Raw genomic sequence first — 20,633 nt, 5'->3', positions numbered from 1 at the left:
ACACCCCAGCGGTATGACCATTGACCTCCAATTTCAGATAGTCCTTGCTGTCTACCTCCTTCCCCAGCTCTCCCACAAACCTAATGTGTCTGCCTCTTCATTTACTTTTCCCGCCCCCCCCCCACCCCCGACATCAATCTGAAGAAGGGTCTCGACCCGAAACTTTGCCTATTCCTTCTCTCCATAGATGCTGCCTCATCTGCTGAGTTTCTCCAGCATTTTTGTCTACCTTCCACAAAGATATTTCAGTTTCAAAATCTGAAGAACTCATGTAAGGAATTTAATTAATGTAACAAGGTAGAGATTTTTTAAAAGCTCAGACAGGGCAGCAGTACCCAATCAGTTCCTTTTTTAATAAGAAGTAAATAGAAAGATATAAACAATCCGTATCCCAGATCGCAAATGGAATTTACCCCTATCAAGCAAGCAAGCTCCTTTCAATGGACATTCTCGCTGTTCTTCATGCCTCAATCTATGACTAATCCAGACACAGGTAATCCCAATATCTTATCCTGTCTTCTCTTGCACCACTGAACCATTAACGGGAAGACAGCTTTCCCCTTTAGAATGCCTGTAAAAATTCTCAAGTCCAGAAGGGCCGAGATGGCCTGTTTCCGTGCTGTAATTGTTATATGATTATATGGGACCCAGCATTTTTTGGACTTGATTAATGTTGGCCCTTCTGGTGCACTCTTGCAGGATTCATGCCAGGAGCATACAAAAGGATGAATTCTACCCCCTTGTTCAATCTTAGACAAGAACCTTAAGCTCTGGTTTTACATTAATTTATTTAAGTCTGAATTCCATAATTATAGAAAGGCCTTCAAGTTTCAGCCTTCCAAACTCAAACTCCCCAACATAGAGAAACGGTTAGGCATTTATCAATTTCCCAATGGGATTCAAGGAAGAAATATTTTGGTTCATTGAATGACTGGGCAATTAACTTAACGGGCAACAATCAGTCGCTTTCTTTAAAAGGAGGTACTTCAATTCAATTAACTCAATAACCTTGTAATCTAGTATGCCTTGGTTGATATCCAGGATCTGGACCCAACAATGTCAAAGGAAGTAATTTTGCATTGACATCCAGAAGGCATTCAATAAGGCTCTATGCACAAGGCTAACATTAAATATGTGAAGGAGACCAAATTATTACTTGGTGACAAGAGGGAGTAGCAGATAGAGTGAAGATAATGTGCTAGGTTCACATTGGAAGGTAGTGAGTGCATCTTCACTTATTCACTACATTGTGATTTTTTAAAATATATACAGGTCCATGTTTGCCAATGCCATAAAGACTGCTGAACACCAGCTCGTGTATGTCGGCAACATTGGATTAAATGAGAAGGCAAAACTACAATAGATGGATTTCACGTAAACTTGGGGTCATCTACTTTTTGGATCAAGTGATTGGACAGTGAAAAAAAAGTACAGCAGAATATGTTTTAATACCACTACTAAATTGTTTATTAAAATATACTAGTCAGCACCGTGGCGCAATGGCAGATTTACCGGCTGAGAAAGAGAGATCCGGATTCAATCCTGACTATGGATGTCATCTGTATAGAGTTTGTACGTTCTCCCCTTGACCTGCATGGATTTTCTCCCACACTCCAAAGGCGTACAGGTTTGTAGGCTAATTGGCTTGGTAAATTTGTAAATTGTCCCTAGCGTGTGTAGGATGGTGTTAGTGTGCGGAGATTGCTGGTTGGTGTGAACCCGGTGGGCTGAAGGGTCTGTGTAAGCGCTGTATCTCTAACTAAACAAAAAAAAACACTAGTCAGCCTGAAATAATAAATAATGGGATGCTTGGAGTTAAGTTTGTCATATTTTGAAAGTATTTGGCGGGATAGAGAAACTAACCTGTAGTTGATGAAAAAATCAGTGCTAATTCAGTAAGAAGAGTTAGGAAACATTTGTTTATATAAAGGTTGACAAAAGTATAGCGCTCTCTCCGTATAGGAATATGCTTACTCAATTAATTACATTTAAATCAGAATTAATAAATCTAAGGTACACTAAAAAGCTGGAGCAAACTCAGCGGGTGCAGCAGCATCAATGGAGCAAAGGAAATAGGCAACGTTTCGGGCCGAAACCCTTCTTCAGAAACATAAATCTATGTTGGCCAAGCGTATACATGGAAAATGGTAGACAGATGAGATTAAGAAAGCAAATAACTAAGATTTTATCATATTGTGGAACAAGCTCGAGATGCTGAATGATTTACTCTTGAACAGTGCTCCTAAAGAAGTCTCCAACGGAAAGAAAATTCAGTGATACTCTGTATGCACATATGATTAAAACAAACTCAAATAATTTATTATTTATCTGCTCATTTACAAATAACATCATTAAGAAGAAGTTTGTTTGCATTTCCAAACATTTATGCAAACACAATTACGTTGCACTTCTGCAGTTGTCCAGAGTAATCGTGTCGGTTGGAGATGGAGGTGGTGGAAAATCTAGAAGTCCTATTGTTTGTTTACCATCACGAATCATAATTTCCTGTTTGTGTTTGAATGTTAATGGAGCAAATCCATCACTATCAGCAGTCAAAACTATCCAATTAGAACCTACAAGTAAATATATATAGGTTACTACTTACTGATATTCAAATCACAGCTGAAACAAAGTTACAGAATAAACATTACAAACAATTAGTAATTTTACAATATAAAAATAAATGTCCGATACCTATATCCTTTATGATCCTAATTAATGAAAATTGTTCTATTCAATTTTTACAATTAATTCCAGCAATTGCTCTCATCTCAGAATCATCTCTGTGCGGTAACATTGTACCAAGCCTGATACATTCTTGCACACTAGCATGACTTACATGACCTACACTAGCACACTTACATGGGATCCTCTGCTGAGAGCAATGGAAATATTGCAATCATTAGATAAATTTAAAAAAAATGGAAATACTTCATCACACCTTGAAACTTGGACACTTAGCCCATCACAACATTCAACTGAAGCATCTTGTGAGTACTTGGATGAAAATTAAACAGATAATCTGTAATATCTATATGAGAATAATTCAGCTAAGGTTATTAAAATGAATAATTATGATAACTAATTATCGCTCCTCAAATACAAAACCATTAATTTGTCTATTCCCTTTCCAACTATGCAGAGGGTAACATTTATGGTATGAACATTAGTTTAAAAAGCATCTGTGCATAAATCAGCAGAGCTGAAGGGAGACATGGTTTAAATTTGAGCATTTTGAAACCTCTCACTATCCTAATGTTTACTGTGTTATTTAAGCCATGCATTATGAACGTTAACTTTCATGTCACCATTAGCATAGGCATCTCAACGTACAGAGGGGTGATAAGAACACCAAATATTTGATATGTTGGGACAAATCAAAAACATGTTTCAAAAGAGGAGGTGCGAGAGGAGGTGCGAGAGGAGGTGCGAGAGGAGGGCGGTCCCTGTCATTGATGTCTGTGTACAGGCTAGGGAGAGCAGTGTGTGGAACGTGAACTGTGCCTAATTATAGCCGCTTCTGATGGCCCAGTTGAGAGCAGCTGTATCAGCAAAAAGTGGGGATGAATCTTGGACCTTCCTAGACTGTATTTACAACAGCTCATTTAGACAGTCACTTCTCTAGTCACTGGGTCAAATTTAAAGCTTACTCAACACTGATATTTATATCCTGATGAAACATACATAATTACATTTTGACCAATTATTACAAATATCCGCAAATAAGGCCAGTTCTGACAATTTAAAACATTTGTTTTACTTATGGATATAAAATAAAATCTCCTGGGTCACAGAATGTCTGGTTTGGAGTGAATGTGGGGAAAGAGAAGGGGAACTTAATTTCAATAGTTTTTTACGTCAACTTTCTGATAACTAATCCTTGCCATAATAAATATATAATTATCAACGATTCAATCTTATTACTGAAGTGGTTTCACCAAGTATAAGTAGTATTTATCAAAGCTGTAAATTGTTAGGAATTTCAAAATATCCTCAGCAAAAACATTTCTATTTTGGCTTCAAGGTTAGAATGAACATCAAACCAGATTCCCTAGACCTTCCGATAGTCAGATCTGATAGTGAAGGGGACAGAGGATCGGTCAAGCCAATTCCGACGAGCAATACCTCACTCCACTGTGGTTTACTCTGGCTCCCGATGCCAACCTAAGTTGGTTGAAGACGCTTACCCACAATGGATCTGAGCAGAAGACAGTGATGTCATCAATGTACAGTGAAGCTTTGGTCTGAGTGCCCCCCATACCCTGGCAATGTCACCCCTCTTATGCTCTTGTCCCTTCCTGATAGCTACAATAAAGGGTGTTTTGCAGGGTACACACTCTTCTCTGTGGGCAATTCTGCCCGATTCCAGACTTGATGGAGAAGCTATCTGTTTCCCATTGCACTATGCGGCCATCAAAGATTTTCCTGCCGGGTACAGCATTGGTTTGATCTGAGTGGATCACCTGTCCCAGAGCAGACTCTACCCAGTTGGAAGAAGAATCAGTTAACATTTAAGGTCAATTACCCTTTATCAAAACAGAGAAAGAGAGAGGTTGGCTCAGATCCTAAATTAACTTATGAGTAGCTCAAGCTGAGGTAGTGACTATAAAACATTATTGTGAAAACTAGCAATCATTAAAATCAAGATTATATCACTCAGATGGACAATCTGCATGATATTCATTGGATTTGTTCAAATCATTATTGACAGGCATAAAAATTACCAGTGTATTATTTTTATATTGAGGTTTTTGAACATCTGATAATTATATCAGTGTACTGATTATCCATATGGTAAAAAAGTATTATTAGCAACTAAATAAGATCAACCATCTGTCCTGCTTGCTTAGTTTATAACACTGAATGCCAGCGTCATGCTATAAGACATAATCGGGTTTTAGTGATAAGCCTTAGTACAGTAATCTCCAGTGATAAGACAAGAATTCTTTGCCTCTGTTTGGGCAGCCATGTATTGTATGAACATTATGGTGTTACATTAAACATTCAAAGGAGAGATTTCTGTATTAACCATATTTTGTAAATTTATTGTCAAGGTTTATTGAAAGTTACAGAGAAAGGTTGAATAAGTTAGGTCTTTATTCTCTGGAGCGCAGAAGGTTAAGGGGGGACTTGATAGAGGTCTTTAAAATGATGAGAGGGATAGACAGAGTTGATGTGGATCAGCTTTTCCCTTTGAGAATAGGCAAGATTCAAACACGAGGACATGACTTCAGAATTAAGGGACAGAAGTTTAGGGGTAACATGGGGGGGAACTTGTTTACTCAGAGAGTGGTAGCGGTGTGAAATCCATCCCTGTTGCCAATATTAAAACTTTCACATTATAAACTATGGTACTCTGTACCATTACGAACAGAACTAATGTTTACTACATAACAGCACAAATTACAATGGTAACCCAGTCCATAACATGACTCACCGGCGAACCAGATTTTAAATAAAATCAATATAATTGAGATATATATTTGAAATATAAAATTGAGAAAAGCTTTGAACGGAGCTAAGTTATCTGTAGTTCTCCAAACGAACTTTACAAACATATAATGATACAATACAGAGGCACAAATTGAACAAAGCAGCCAGGTTGAGTTTTGATAATAAGTTATTGATTAGTGGGGGTTTTTTTCAACTTAAAAGCCACAAATTTAAAATTGGCAAAATATAGATACTGGATGCAGACATTTCTAGCATCTTTGAAAATGGCTTAATTTTCTGTGGCATAACGTTAAGTTTATGAGCAAAGTTGCTCAGAAATTGACCGTTTCTGTCATGGTTTCATTCTCTTCCTCTCTAACCCTAAGTGATGTTGCCATGCCAAAGAAATGTCCAAATCACAAATGTACAGAGAGAGAAAACAGCACAATTGTCACAATTGACAACATACACTGATACTATAATTCCAAGTCAGAATGGAAGTCAGTCATTTCTCCAATCTATTACAACTGGAGAAAGATCTTTATTTCCTGAGAAAATGTCCATAAATTCTTCAACATATTTGTAGGCATGCCGAGTAGTGCCTGAGAAAATCACTGAGTAGTGCTTGTGAACATCCAAAGATTTATCAGATTCTTATGTACATGTATATGATAGAAATGTGTTATTGTCTAACTGCACTTCTGACTTTACTGGCACTGCTGAGAATCGTTGACCCACACTAACTGGAAAGAATCCCACATTGCCACAATGCTGACAGTTTTCTTCTAGCCTCCATTAAAAGTAGGGTAGAAGTACAGAACTACAGATGCTGGTTTACACAAAACAAGACAAAAAGTGCTGAATTAACAGTGGTCCTAGCAGCATCTCTGGAGAACAGATGGTCGTAATTTCGGGTCGGGACCCTTCTTCAGACTGATTGTGGTGGGGGAGGGAAGAAAGCTGGGAGAGAGATGATGTCAGGGCAAAGCCTGGCAAGTGATAGGTAAATATAGGTGAGGGGGGTGGGGTTTGGTTGATAGTTTCTCAAAACCAGAAATTAAGTAACTAGTCATGCCATTAATATAGGAAAGGAATCTTGGATTTCCACAAAGAAAAATCACTACCCACATAAACCTAGATAATGGATGCAGTTGATAGATTTAATCAAAATTTTCAGCGAGATTATCTCTCTGGTAAAAGCCCAAGTCAAGATCAACACTCTGCTTCCCAGCAATGTTTCTAACATCAGGAATATTTTAGTTACTATTGATAATAGTACATTTCAGTTTCTGAAACCACTCACCGTAATACATTTCAACAACAAAAAGGTTAAAAACTTCTTGGACTGTACTTAGGCGAAGCTTGTCTTCACAAAGGAGAAAAGCTCGTTTTTCATCCACAACTGTATTCTCCTGCAGCTTTTTCTTCAAAATAGAATTTCAAAGCAATATTATTTATTGAAGACATAATTCTTTAGAAACATAGAAACATAGAAAATAGGTGCAGGAATAGGCCATTCGGCCCTTCGAGCCTGCACCGCCATTCAATATGATCATGGCTGATCATCCAACTCAGTATCCTGTACCTGCCTTCTCTCCATACCCCCTGATCCCTTTAACAACAAGGGCCACATCTTACTCCCTCTTAAATATAGCCAATGAACTGGCCTCAACTACCTTCTGTGGCAGAGAATTCCACAGATTCACCAATCTCTGTGTGAAAAATGTTTTTCTCATCTCGGTCCTAAAAGACTTCCCCCTTATCCTTAAACTGTGACCCCTTGTTCTGGACTTCTCCAACATCGGGAACAATCTTCCTGCATCTAGCCTGTCCAACCCCTTAAGAATTTTGTACGTTTCTATAAGATCCCCCCTCAATCTTCTAAATTCTAGCGAGTACAAGCAGAGTCTATCCAGTCTTTCTTCATATGAAAATCCTGCCATCCCAGGAAACAGTCTGGTGAACCTTCTTTGTACTCCCTTCTCTGTACTCCCTCTATTACAATCATATAATTTAAATGAAATTCATAAACAGTAATTTACATTATATTACCAACCAATTTACGTATATTTTAGAATGATCAGTAAAATCTGTGTGGTTTACACAAGGAACATAATAGTAGAGGGTAGAGAATATTGTTCTGAGCTCAGGGACCTGAGATTAAATTTCACTTAAAACATTTTCTTTCTCCACCAGCTACAGAGAATCGAGGCAAAATTATTTTCAATACGATGATTTGGATGTAGATCAATGATTCAAATCTTCACCATCTTAGCTAAGTTGTAATTTCACTGATCTAGGCCTGACCAAGTATGTGCAATTGTCAGGCAGTCGAGGAAATATTCATGCTAGTCTGCAGTTAAGCTGTGGAGGGATCGTTACTCTCCACCCAGTATGTGTTGTAGTTAGCCACTGTGTTCATAATGCTAGGTCCCAAAATGGAAGTGTACTTCCAATTATAGCACAAACATACAATTTACACGTATATAAATACGGCAAGTGAAATAAATTAGATATGTTCAGACAGACGAAGACTGTCTAAAAGTAAAGGTATATGATTTGAAAGTTAGGTACTGTGAAGGCATTCTATTTATACATTCATTCGACGCCATTTCAGCTGAATAAAGAAACTATTTTGTAAATGAATTTTAAGTTTTTCTGCATCAGAAACACTTGAAATAAAAGTAGACTGCCAAAGCTTTGCCCTGGGTTGCCATGATTTCTTGATGGAGCTAAAATACTAGAAATAGTGAATGTTCTTTTTTTTAATCATTTTTCATCATTGGACAAATTGTCTGGTGAACACTTTCTCTCATACTCAAACAACGAGCGTTGAAGACCAACGATCAATTTGAAGACCAGGACAATCTTTCAAAATGTGCCATGTTTATGACTCCACGTTGATAATGTTGATGTGTCATGCAGAGTTGTCTTCAACATCGTATTGTGCTACAATACATTCACGGGACAATTTTGTTCACAATATATAGATGTTTGATTTTCCTATTGACTCAATAATAGATGTTTTTGGGTCAACATTTTATAAATTGACTTCCTAGGTTTGGATTGGCAGATAGGTGGAGTAAGTGACAAAGGCTGGAGATTGAAAGTAGATAAAAGGATGTCAGAGAAGGAGAGGAGTGACATGTAAAACCAGAGGGAGGATTATAGATGGAAGGGACAGAAGTAGGGGAGAGTGGACTGGGATAGTGGGAGAAATGGGTGTGCAGTGATTTAGTGAGTTTGCACACAGAGAGGGGTTAGTGGGGTGTCAATTAAAATTAGATAATTCAATGTTCATGCTGTTGGATTGTAAGCTACTCAAGTGCAATCTGAAGTACTGCTCCTCCAGTTTGTGTGTGGCGTCACTCTGGCAATGGATGAAACCCAGGACTGAAAGATCAGCAACGGAATGCGAAGGGGAATTAAAATGCTTAGCAACCAGGCGATCCAGCAGGCCTTGGGGGACTGAGCACACATGGGAAAAAAGGTCACCTAGTCTATGTTTGGTCTTGCTGATGTAAAGGAGGCCATATTGGGAGCATCAAGTGCAGATTATAAGAGGTGCTTTAGAACATCTGTCTCATCTGGAAGGGCTGCTGGATCCCTGGGTGAAGGCGAGGGAGGAGGTGTGGGGACAGGTGTAATTTCTCCTGCATTTGCAAGGGAAAAGGGTGGTTCAGATGGGAAGGGATGAGTGAAGGAATTGTGGAGGGAGTGGTCTCTGCCTAAGGCCGAAAGGGGTGGAGACGGGAAGATGTAATTGGAGATGGGATCATGTTAGTGGCGGAAAGGTTGGAAAATGGCGTGTTGGATGTAGAGGGTGATAGGGTGAAGGGCAGGGACCAAGGGAACTCTATCTTTGTTCCCTCTGCCAGAGACGGAGAGCAAGAGCAGAACTGCAGGGCACAGAGGGGAGAAAATACAATAATGTATTAATGTTTTGATTTAGATTTGATATCTTCTCTAAGTTTGTTTATGATATTTTTGATTACAAAGTTTGGAAGTATACAGCGTGTTTGACTTCCTGCAGATGAGATGTTTACATGAACTTCTAGGACTGTCAACAAAAGCTTCTTGGAAATAAATGTATAATAATAATTTTCAAATCCTTTACCCAGATAGAATATTGTACCCCTATTCAAGAAGGCCTGCAGGGAAAAAGGCTGGGGGAAGGGCTTCGAGGGGAGAGGGGGGGGAGAAGGGGATAAAGGGAAAGAGAGAAATGTTAGGATCGATGAAGGGATATCGATGTAAGGCCAAGGAAAGGATTGTTAGTGGTTATTTATCTAAACTTAAATAAATTAATGTTCATACCATTAGATTGTAAGCTATCCAAGCAGAATATGAGGTGTCGATCCTCCAGTTTGGTATGACCTCACTGGCAGCGGAGGAGGCCCAGGGCAGAAAGGTCAGTATGGGAATGGGAGTTATAATGGTTAACAACTGGGAGATCTAGCAGGCACCAGCTATGTCTACCTTTTTGACGATTATATCTGGGCCCCAGCTATACCTGTCTTTTTGTTGGTTATGTCGTTCAAGTTAAAGATGTAGCCATGGGCACCTGCTCTTTTTGTTGCTTACGTCGAACAGTCCTTGTTCTAAACGCACACTGACACAATCCCCTATCTCGTTCTCTCCTACATCAACGACTGAATTGAGGCTGCCTCCTGCATCTGTGCAGAACTCATTGATGTCATTAACTTTACCACTAGCTTCCATCATCTCCTTAAATTCACTTGGACTATCTGATACCTTTCTCCCTTTGCTTCATCTCTCTGTCTCCATCATAATGGCCAAGAAAGCAAACCAACCTCCCTTCCATTGACTCCGTCTACACTTCATGCTACATCAACAGGGCCACCAGCATAATCAAGGACCAGTCTTACCCTGGTCACTCCCTCTACTCCCCTTTCCTATCAGGCAAGAGGTACAGAAGTTTAAAAACACATACCTCCAAATTCAGGGACAGTTTCTTTCCAGTTGTTATTAAGCAACTGAATCATCTTCTCGTCAACTAGAGTGCAGTCCTGACCTCCAACTACCTCATTGGAGACCTTCAAACTTTCATTAATCGGACTTTACTGGATTTTATCCTACACTATCATTATACCCTTTAACCTGCATCTCTATACAGTAGACGGCTTGATTGTAATCATGTATAGACTTTTTGCTGACATAGCACACAGCAAAAAAGCTTTTGACTGTACCTCGTACATGAAACCATCAGTTTTTGGTTGAGCAAAATTTAATTTTGCAGATCGCATTATTTTGTGTTTGCTGTTTTAGAATATCATATGAAGATAAACAATGAAAAAAAACTCACTTTGACTTCTGTAATTAAGAGCAAAACCTAAACATTTTGGCAGCATAATTAAAATAAGAGGAAAATAAAGTACCTGACAGATGATATAAAGAAATGAAGGATCTGATGGATAGGCCATTGATGACTTCTTTCCATTTCTTGTACTATCTGATATTTGAGAAAGGCACTGTTTCATTTCTTTGAAGCTATCAAGCATTTTTTCCATTTTTTTAGACAGTTGTTTAATTTCATCATCCACTTTATCACTGCCATTCAGTACAGTTCTAGCACTTGCTTGTGCATTGTGATCTTCCTTAACTAAGACAGGGCTCCTCAAATCTCTATTTAGTGGTCCAAGTCCAGGCATTATGATATTCATAGGTTCTGCATCATAGTTTTTCAAAACCATTGTAGATTCACTGTGTGCTGATTCATCTGTTGGTTTAGGGGTGCTTGTTGCTGAGCTATGTTCACTACTGCTGTTCATTATTTCTTCTATTAATCCTTTTTTATTACTTGGAAATTGAATTGTGGTATTCCCTGGCAATAATAGTTCTTTACTTATAGCTGCCTCTTCCTTGGACAGATTTTCAAAATATTTCTTCATTCCAGAGATACTAATACCCGGCTGCCCAATCTGCAGAGAGTCTGGTAACACACAAGAATCATCTAACAGGAGCTTTCTACTCATAAACCTGATTAAGTAGCGATCCGAGTTAGAAGATGGAAGAAAAGCAAGGTCATTTGATTTCTGTCTCCCAACTAAAAGCAGTAACAATGTTTCAGTCAGAAAACACATACCTTTTGGCCGTTCATTGTTTTGCAAATGAATTTGCTGAATATTAGGCATACTTGAGGGAGTGACTGTATAGAGTAATATTATGTTACACGTATTGGATGATACAGCAATTGTACATCGATGGGGGTCAAAACATACTATATCAGGGACCAGAATCCCAGGTATGCTTACTTTTCTGGTTGTTGTCACTTTTCTCTCAAAAGTGACTAAAATCAGATGTGAAGAATCATGACCACTTCCAGTAATGCAATCTCTTCGTCGCAGGTGGAGTAGGGGACTGGGATCAGATTTTCGATGATTTGCCAGAATGTGGGTCAAGTCCACAGGACCAGATGATGAAAATGTTGGTTCCTCTATTAACGACTTTGAGGAATCTATTGATTTTCTTCTTGAATCCATGGAATGTGTTTCATCCACAGCTAACATCGTGGGTCGTGAGATTGCAGAACCAGTTTCTGATGTGGGTGTAACGTGAAAGGCAAGGCCAGCATTGAGACCACAAATTTTATCAAGGGGCAGTTCAGTTGTCACAACCACTTGTAATTCCATGCATGCCTCGACTGCACAGATATATCCCCCAACATCAAATATAGGACAAAAACTGCATGCACGAAGAGTCTTTTGAGCATTATTCCAAATATAAGAATGAAGGGCGCTGCCTATGGCAATCACCAAACGATTTCCATCTGCAGTCCAGCAAGCACAATGAATCAAGCCAGTACCTGTAATGTCTGCTTTAACTCTACGATTATCAATCTGCACGGCAAACAATACTGAGGCATCTTTTTTTGTTAGCACCACCAAGGCATCATGTTTTGGATGCCACACACAGCCTTGTGGCAGAATTGGAAAAATCTCTCCCAGTTCACAAGTTTGGGAAACCAAAAGTTTGTTTTCTTCTAATGTGCTGTTTTGTAACTGCCACACAGTTATATGCTTTTTATGCTGAACTGCAAGCAATGCCAGAGTCCCTGTATAATAAACAGGACCCCAGTGAAGTCCATTCACATGTTCAAAACTTCCAATGACACTGCTATCTCCAAACTTTACCTCACCATTGACTAGATAAACAGCAGTGAGAGCAACTTGCTTTCCATCAGTCCAGGCAATCCCATGAATAGGATGAAGAGCTTGATGCAATACATTAATTGCAGTTCGCGGCAATTTTGCTTTTCCAAGTTCCATGCTGGCCATCTTTAGAATCCTGGAAGTGACAAAAAAGAAAATTAAAATCTGGAACAGTCTATTCTTCAACAGATCCTACCCACAAGGTTTTAGCAAGGCAAAATATCTGATTAAATCAAAGCAAACGCATCTGTTAACGTCTGCAACACTGGTGGATGAATGTTTGTCTTACTGAGGTGAAAAGTATAACCTTCTCCTACAGCAGTCTGTTGCTTACCCAAGGCTTCTTCAATAAAGCTGACCTAAAAAGGAAAGCCACAACGTTTAATCTATAATGAGGCTTGAGCTGATTACTTTCAATCGAAGTCCAGACATTACTGCTGTTTCAAACTTAAAAATAATGAATGTTTTACACTCTCACCAAGGATTTAGCATGGAAATCAATTAAATGCAAAATAATAGAGAATAGCTTTGATTTTCTGTTGCACTAAATTTTAGCAGGTCTACATTTTTCTGTTTTTTTTTTAAATAGCAGGAAAATAATATCAAACAAAAAAGCCACCTTTGGCAAATGTTGACCTGTCCTTTGGACACAACATTTAGCAATGAAAGTCTTGGTTATAAAATTACCATACTGTATTTTCATTCCCACATTTATAAATGACTGACAGTGGTGATACACTGCTTACAGCCATAGTAATGGAAGTCAAGTGCAGATGTAGAGCAGGTCACCAATTTGCTAAAACAATGGAATCCCACATTAATCAAATTATATTAAAACTAATGACTCACACATGATAGTTGTAAATCTAAAAGCGAGCAATTTGGTAAACAACATAGTTAACAACTGAGCAGTGCCAAGAGTACACAATGATGACAAGCTGGAAACCTATGAATTACTACCAACATCCAGAGATGACATGGTTTACAGTTAAGTCATGTGTACGTTCTATACGATTATATTGCGTCCATTAACCTCAAGTGTTCTTTTTATGCCTTTACCATCAACAGCTACAACTGTTAATGTCTGATACATGTTGATCGCTGAATAAATCCCTCCATTCCTTCTGCATGTCAAAAATATTTTAAAAGAGTAGCTTCCAATAAACTTTCTATGCATAACTGTTCAACTTCTGCAACCTCCATTCCAGAACCAAGGTCACCTCAATGACCGTCATTGAGATACAGGGCAGACGATGCAGGTGTGTTCAATAGTTCCGAGACTGAGCTTGAAACATGGTCTATTCATTCACTGAAACATTGAAAAAAGGGTCCTTATACTTAACATTCACAAAAGATTGGTCCTCTACAAATCTGCCCCGACTATAAAACATTACCCTTCTACACTGAAGGTCAAACCAGGACCCTGAACTACCTCCCATGTCTCTGAAACCACTTCTTAACAAAGGCAGATATCAAAGAAGAATTTTACCAGTGTCTTCAGTGCACAAGCTGGGTGATGCCACCAGCAGTGGCTGCTTCGCCAACAGTCTGGTCTTTCTTCTTTTTGTTATTTTTAGTATGTGTTAAAAAGTGTGCTTTGGTTTGTTTTATGTGGGGGGTGAGGGGTGGGATTGGGGGAAACTTTTTTCAGTTTCTTACCTCAATGGAGATTAGATTTTTTTCCATATTGTATCTCCGTCTGCACTGCGGCCTAACATCGTGGAGATGGCGGCCTTTCCTGGAGACCGACGGGTGCTCCAAGCTGCAGTAGTCTGCAGGACTTTAACATCGCGGAGCTTACGATCCCTTTGCCGGGGATCAAAGCTGCAACCGTGGGGCCTGTGGACTTTAACATCGTGAAGCCCGTGGTCTCTGGTAAGAAGAGGCCGACTCAGGAGTTCCATGCTGTGGAGAGTTTCAACCGCACCGACCCGGGAGTTTCGATCACCCTGACGGCGGTTTCAATAGTCGGCTACAGGGGCTTCGATGGCCCCGACTGCGGATGGTTTGACTGCCCTGACAAAGAGGAAGAAGCTTGAATTTTATTGCCATCCATCACAGTGAGGAATGTGGAATCCACTGTGATGGACGTTTATGTTAACTTTTATGTGGTTGTGTGTCTTGTTACTTTTCACTTAGTATGGCTGTATAGTAACTCAAATTTCACTGTACCTTAATTTAGGTATGTTACAAAACCTACCTGAATCGTGATTGAGAATCTGCCCCACCCCTTGTGTGTGATTTTGGCGCTGTTTAGAGGGGGCGGGTTTAAAACGCGATTTTTACTAGGCTATAGCAATCGAAAATGTTCAGCCTAGTAAATCATTAACTGAGAATCGCTGAAAGACCCCGTCGCAAAAGTTTAGTTTTTATGGCCTTGTTTAATAGTTATAGTAGTTTAAAAATCACTCTCTAAACCCGCGACCTCTCGCAGCCCCAGGGTTTTATAAAGCAAACAATTAAAGGTATGTACCTTATTTTTACATTAAAAGGGGCTTCTTAAGAACCCTGTAATATAAAGTTTTCTATAGCGAGTAGCTCATTTTGGGCTCTTTATATCCCGCAGTATTTTTCTGGGCATTTGAGGGCACAAATCCAGCGCAATGTGAACGTTCTAAACCAGCGCGTTCACAGGAACCCACTAGAAAGTCGATTTTAATTGACTTTAATTTACAGCAATTGAACACTAAATTCCTTCCATTTGGCCTATAAATTGATGTAAATGAGATTTAAAAATCATGTTTTATTGTGAATTATTTGTGAATATTATTTGGACACTTAGGCTATTTAAAAATGTTAATCATTTATTAAGAAATGGATAGATGTTTAGATCTAGTAATTGAAGTTTGAAATTAGCTACAATTGGGTAACTAACAAATTATATGCTTTAATTTCAGGTCCTCCAAGTAAGATTATTTTATATTTGTTTCAGAATGGTTCAATCTATGATAACTGAAAATTTCATTCAGTTCTCTTAATTTTTAAGAAGGTTATGGGCTTTTGACTGTCCTCGATCACAGCTTTTTTGTTATGTCCATAGAAAATCAATAGGGAACAAGATGCTAATTTCCGGGTATGAAAATGGCCATAACTTTTTTATTACTTGAGATATGAAAGTGAATTAGGTGTCAAATTAAACTTATTGTTATGCTTTATCTGATGGGATAAATTGCAGACTTGATTTTTTTAATCTCAAAATTTTGTAACATTGCTACTTAATTGGTACATGTGACAATAAACTGACCATGAAACCTTGAAACAAGCACAAACTTTGGCTGTCTACAAAAAAGAGTGTTTGATAAAAGCTCATGATCGACCTGGCAGAGTAATCACTGCTCTCCTTCACTTTTCTGTAACATGGACTATCTATGTTCAAGAAGGCACTGCAGATGCTGGAGAATCGAAGGTAGACAAAATTACTGGAGAAACTCAGCGGGTGTGGCAGCATCTATGGAGCGAAGGAAATAGGCAACGTTTCAGGCCGAGACGCTTCTTCAGACTAATGCAGGGGACGGGAAGAAAGGAAGAGGAAGAGCCAGAGGGCTGAGGGAGAGCTGAGAAGGGGAGGAGACGGCAATGGCCACCGGAAATTGGAGGAGTCAATGTTCAGGCCACTGGGATGCAGACTGCCCAAGCGGAATATGAGGTGCTGCTCCTCCAATTTCCGGTGGTGCTCACTCTGGCGATGGAGGAGGCACAGGACATAAAGGTCGGATTCGGAATGAGAGGGGGAGTTGAAATGCTGAGCCACAGGGAGATCAGGTTGGTTAATGCGGACCGAACAGAGGTGTTCGGCGAAACGATCGCCAAGTCTACGCTTGGTCTCACCGATGTAGATCAGCTGACATCTAGAGCAGTGGATGCAATAGATGAGGTTGGAGGAGGTGCAGGTAAACCTCTGTAGCACCTGGAACGACTGCTTGGGTCCTTGAATGGAGTCGAGGGGGGTGGTAAAGCGACACTTGTAGCATCTGTTGCCGTTGCAAGGGAAAGTGTCTGGGGAGGGGGTGGTACGGGTGGGAAGGGAAGAATTGACAAGGGAGTTACGGAGGGATCGGTCTTTGCGGAAAGCAGACGGGGGGAGATGGGAAGATGTGGCGAGTGGTGGGGTCACGTTAGAGGCAAAAACGACGGAGGACTATCTGTTGTGTGACGGCTAGTGGGGTGGAAGGTAAGGACTAGGGGGACTCTGCCCTTGTTCCGAGTGGGGGGATGGGAAGAGAGAGCAGTGTTGCGGGGTATAGAAACCCTGGTGAGAGCCTCATCTATGGTAGAGGAGGGGAGCCCCCGTTCCTTGAAGAATTAGGACATTTCCGATGCCCTGTAGTGGAACACCTCATCCTGGGAGCAGATGCGGCGCAGACGGAGGAATTGGGAGTAGGGGATGGAGTCCTTACAGGAAGCAGGGTGGGAAGAAGCGTAGTCTAGATAGCCATGGGAGTCAGTGGGTTTATAGTGGATGTCGGTCAAAAGTTTATCACCTGCGATGGGGATAGTGAGGTCAAGAAATGGTAGGAAAGTGTCAGAAATGGTCCAGGTGTATTTGAGTGCCGGATGGAAGTTAGTGGGGAAGTTGATGAACTATCTATAGCAGGGATATAGATATAGCACATTGTAGCTGAATCCACAAAATCCTCCAAATCCACTGACAGGATAAGCAAAACTATTCAGCATCTTTCCCAAAATGGGAAATGAGACATAAGGAGAGAAAACAGTTGCTGTAAAAGTTGTATCTTACTTAACCATTATATCAACGATTTAAAACAAATTCCTAATCTAATTCCCTAAACAGTGGTGCAGCTGGAAGTGCTGCTAATTCACAACGCCAGAGACCTGGATTCAAATCTAATTTTGGATCTCATTAGGTTCGGCTGAAAGAACTTTCAGCGCTAATTCTGATTATAAATTTGTGTAATAGCAAGCCAACACTTATAGTCTATCTGTAAACCTCTTAACTGTTACCTATATGTACGGTCTGAATAACAAGTCCATCTTCCTTAATGACAAGTTGTTCATCACCATTGTTCTGGAACTACCAACAAATCATCTTTTTAGAACAATTCTAAGTGAGGAGTTTCAATGCACAGGTTATCAGATCTAGCATCACAATTGGATTAATGATTTTAATAATTTAAAAGATTCACTGCACTTTAGAGCTATTCTCATGGAAAATAATTTTTTCTTCAAACTATGGGGAATTTTGGTGTATACAACCTTTCATTCATATCAAATTCATTTTACATCATGGAGCATCAGCTGTCTCTACTAACACAACCAGCCCAATATCCAGCGTTGCTGGATCAAGAATTTCCTCCAAAATAAATCTTGAAAAATAATAAAGCCATTATCTTTGGTTTCTGTCACAAACTCTGATACTACTACTCAGCATCCTTCCCATCAACAACACCAGTTGCTTCCAACTCTATAAGAGTCCCCAATTCCACATTTTCATCAGTGCAACTACTGCTGAAACTCTCCTCCATGTTGTTGTTACCTCTAATCCATTCTCGCCTTTTGTGAATTCAAAATAATCCTAAACTGCAATCCTTATTCAGACTAGGTCCCATTCATATTAGCTCCTGGTTCAGCAAGTCTGACAAGTCTTTTTTCACTTCCCATTTCTGTACCTTCCTTCAGAAATCCTAGAGAAATCTCTGGGTTCCTCCAGTTCTAGTGCTGTACATATTCCAGATTTCAACTCCCCACCAAGGCAATGACAAAACCCAAAGCTAGAATTCCTCCCCTAAATTTCTCCACCCCTCTCTCCTCTTAAAATCTTCATTTTTAGCAGCTTTTGGTTATCTGACCTAAATTTGCTTATGTCGTTCAGACTCAAATTTTGTTTGATAACACAAATTGAAAACCTAAGGAATTTTAATTATTTCACAAAGTCCCAAAGCTAAGGAACTACTTTTCAAGTATAATCATTGTTGTGGTATGAGAAAACAATCTACGAATCGGTATTTAAGATTATTCACAGAAATGAGATTAGTGACCACGTAATTTAAATGTATTTATTCAGAGGTTGTGGATGTGACTGATAAATGCCAACATTTATTGATCATCCCTAACTGTCCAGTGCATTAATTATAATGCTCGACCATTTGAAAGGACAGTTAAGAGCCTGGAGTCACATATATGTCATATGTCCGTCGCCAAATGGTATTGGTGACCCTAACTGGTTTTTACGGCAGTCACCACTATGGACTCTACCTTTTTAATTCTGTACTTATTTAATTACTGCAAATTAAATTCCCCAGTTGTTACAGGGGTCTCAAGATCCATTGTCGATGTCCAGTCCAGGTACCTGAATGCTAGTTCAATAATTTTACCACTCTGCTATATGTTTGTTTTGTTTAAATGTTGAGTAGGGGATACATTCAGATAAGAATGTGAAATCACTTACATGACCCAGCGAGCTGACAGACCTTTTGTTTAATACAGAGTTAAGCCAGCAGTTCAGACAATGTAGCACTTTTTCAATACTGCACCCATTAGACCCTAAGATGTGGTGACAGGTTTGGGTCATTCAATAAGACGATATCCTTCGTCCACTTTCTTGCCCTTTTCCCAGAATCTTTAGTTAGAAATCTATCTTAGCTTCTAATTGAACAAGGACCTTGCACATCACAATTCTGTTACAAGGAGTTCTACAGATATTATTCCCCATCTCAATTCTATATGGGTATCTCCATATTCTAAGACTATGCCCTCTGGTTCTGGCCACTCCCATAAGAGGAAATATCCTCTCAGCTAACCTCTTAACAAGCTTAGGTTTCAGTAAGATCGCCGCTCCTTTCTCCCATCTGTAATGTGCCCTGTCCATTTAACTTTTCCTTAAAGGACAATCGACCCCATACCCAGGATCATCTTAGTGACCTTTCCTTCAAAGGAAATAATCAATAATGCTTACTGTTGTCTCCCTGGTGGCGGCTTTAGCTGCAGTAGGGGGTCTTTTTTTTTTTGTTTACACTCCAACCACCTAGAAGTAAAGGTGAACATCCCATTAATCCTTATCTGAGGCACGTGTACTAGCATTCAGTAGTTTGTTTAAGAAGGAACTGCAGATGCTGGAAAATCAAAGGTAGACAAAAATGCTGGAAAACTTAGCGGGTGAGGCAGCATCTATGGAGCGAAGGAAATAGGCAACGTATCGGGTCGAGACCTACCTATTTCCTTCGCTCCATAGATGCTGCTTCACCCGCTAAGTTTCTCCAGCATTTTTGTCTACCCAGCATTCAGTATTTAGTATACACGAGCACCCCACCCCTCTCGATTCCTTTATATAGTAGCTATTTGCGGGTCTTTTTTTCTGTTTAAAAACTTGTCCCGCTTTCCAGAATGAGCAACCTTACATTTTCTCAGAAAGCTGGCACGAACCCATCACCTATGAAAGAGGCAGCATTGCAGACTTTCAGCAGTGGGTGAACGCTGTCTAACGTAGAAATTGGGGACTGTTCCAGTGATGGAAGTGAATAGTCTTTAGATTATTAATATTAAGTGCTAACTTTATTTATTTCACCACAGGCGTTTTGGGAGTCTGTAATCACCTGTTATTTTATTTCGATTACTTGCTCCACTAGCAAAAAAAAGTGCTTGCGAAACTTTATTTTAGAAACTTAGCGGGTCGGGCAGCATCTGTGAGTAAGTCACGTTTCTGGTGGGGAAGAAGGGTGCATTCCCTGCACAGATGCTGCCTGTCCCGTTGAAGTTGCTCCAGCACCATGCATGTGTTTTGTTGCAGAGCTCCAGCAACAGCAGCCAACCTCTTGATGTCTCCATGGCTCCGCCTGGTTGCGACGTCTATGTAACTCCACCTCTCACACTGACTCACAGAGGCGCGGCTCCCGGGTCGGGTAATGGCCGGGGTTTAGGTGAGATCCGTCCCACAAGTGGAGGCCCCGGGAGTAGCGCCAGCGCCAACGCCAACTCACCCCTCTCTCCCTCCCTCTCCGTCCGTCTCCCTCGACGGCGGCGGCGGCGGCGCCTGGCCGGAAGCGCCGCTCCGACGGCCACCGCTACACTTCC

General features: G+C 40.1%; 1 protein-coding gene across 6 annotated transcripts; it reads right to left on the bottom strand.

The window, feature by feature from the left end:
* Positions 1 to 2,006: 2,006 nt before the first annotated feature.
* wdcp (WD repeat and coiled coil containing) lies at positions 2,007 to 20,633 on the bottom strand. Of its 6 annotated transcripts, XM_055635364.1 has the most exons (5): positions 20,540 to 20,627; positions 19,519 to 19,587; positions 10,833 to 12,741; positions 6,737 to 6,857; positions 2,009 to 2,573 (listed from the first exon to the last, which is right to left on the bottom strand). In XM_055635364.1, the coding sequence occupies exons 3-5, from the start codon at positions 12,729 to 12,731 to the stop codon at positions 2,398 to 2,400; spliced, it is 2,196 nt and encodes a 731-aa protein (XP_055491339.1). In that variant the 5' UTR covers positions 12,732 to 12,741; positions 19,519 to 19,587; positions 20,540 to 20,627; the 3' UTR covers positions 2,009 to 2,397. The 6 variants fall into 6 exon arrangements, with proteins under 6 accessions (XP_055491343.1, XP_055491342.1, XP_055491338.1 ...); XM_055635368.1 differs by lacking the exons at positions 19,519 to 19,587; positions 20,540 to 20,627 and adding an exon at positions 20,372 to 20,502 and having other exon boundaries at positions 2,007 to 2,573; XM_055635367.1 differs by lacking the exons at positions 19,519 to 19,587; positions 20,540 to 20,627 and adding an exon at positions 20,156 to 20,353 and having other exon boundaries at positions 2,007 to 2,573.

Source organism: Leucoraja erinacea, chromosome 5, assembly GCF_028641065.1.
Source record: "Leucoraja erinacea ecotype New England chromosome 5, Leri_hhj_1, whole genome shotgun sequence".
NCBI lineage: Eukaryota > Metazoa > Chordata > Chondrichthyes > Rajiformes > Rajidae > Leucoraja > Leucoraja erinaceus.
The sequence above is the reverse complement of the archived record's forward strand: the minus strand, read 5'-3'. Positions and strand labels throughout refer to the sequence as shown.

Coding starts and splice junctions, on each gene's coding strand:
- wdcp (XM_055635363.1), bottom strand. Junction 6,858..10,832: donor TTCTTTATATCATCTGTCAG/GTACTTTATTTT, acceptor TCTATTTTGAAG/AAAAAGCTGCAGGAGAATAC. Junction 2,574..6,736: donor TGTTGTTGAAATGTATTACG/GTGAGTGGTTTC, acceptor ATTTACTTGTAG/GTTCTAATTGGATAGTTTTG.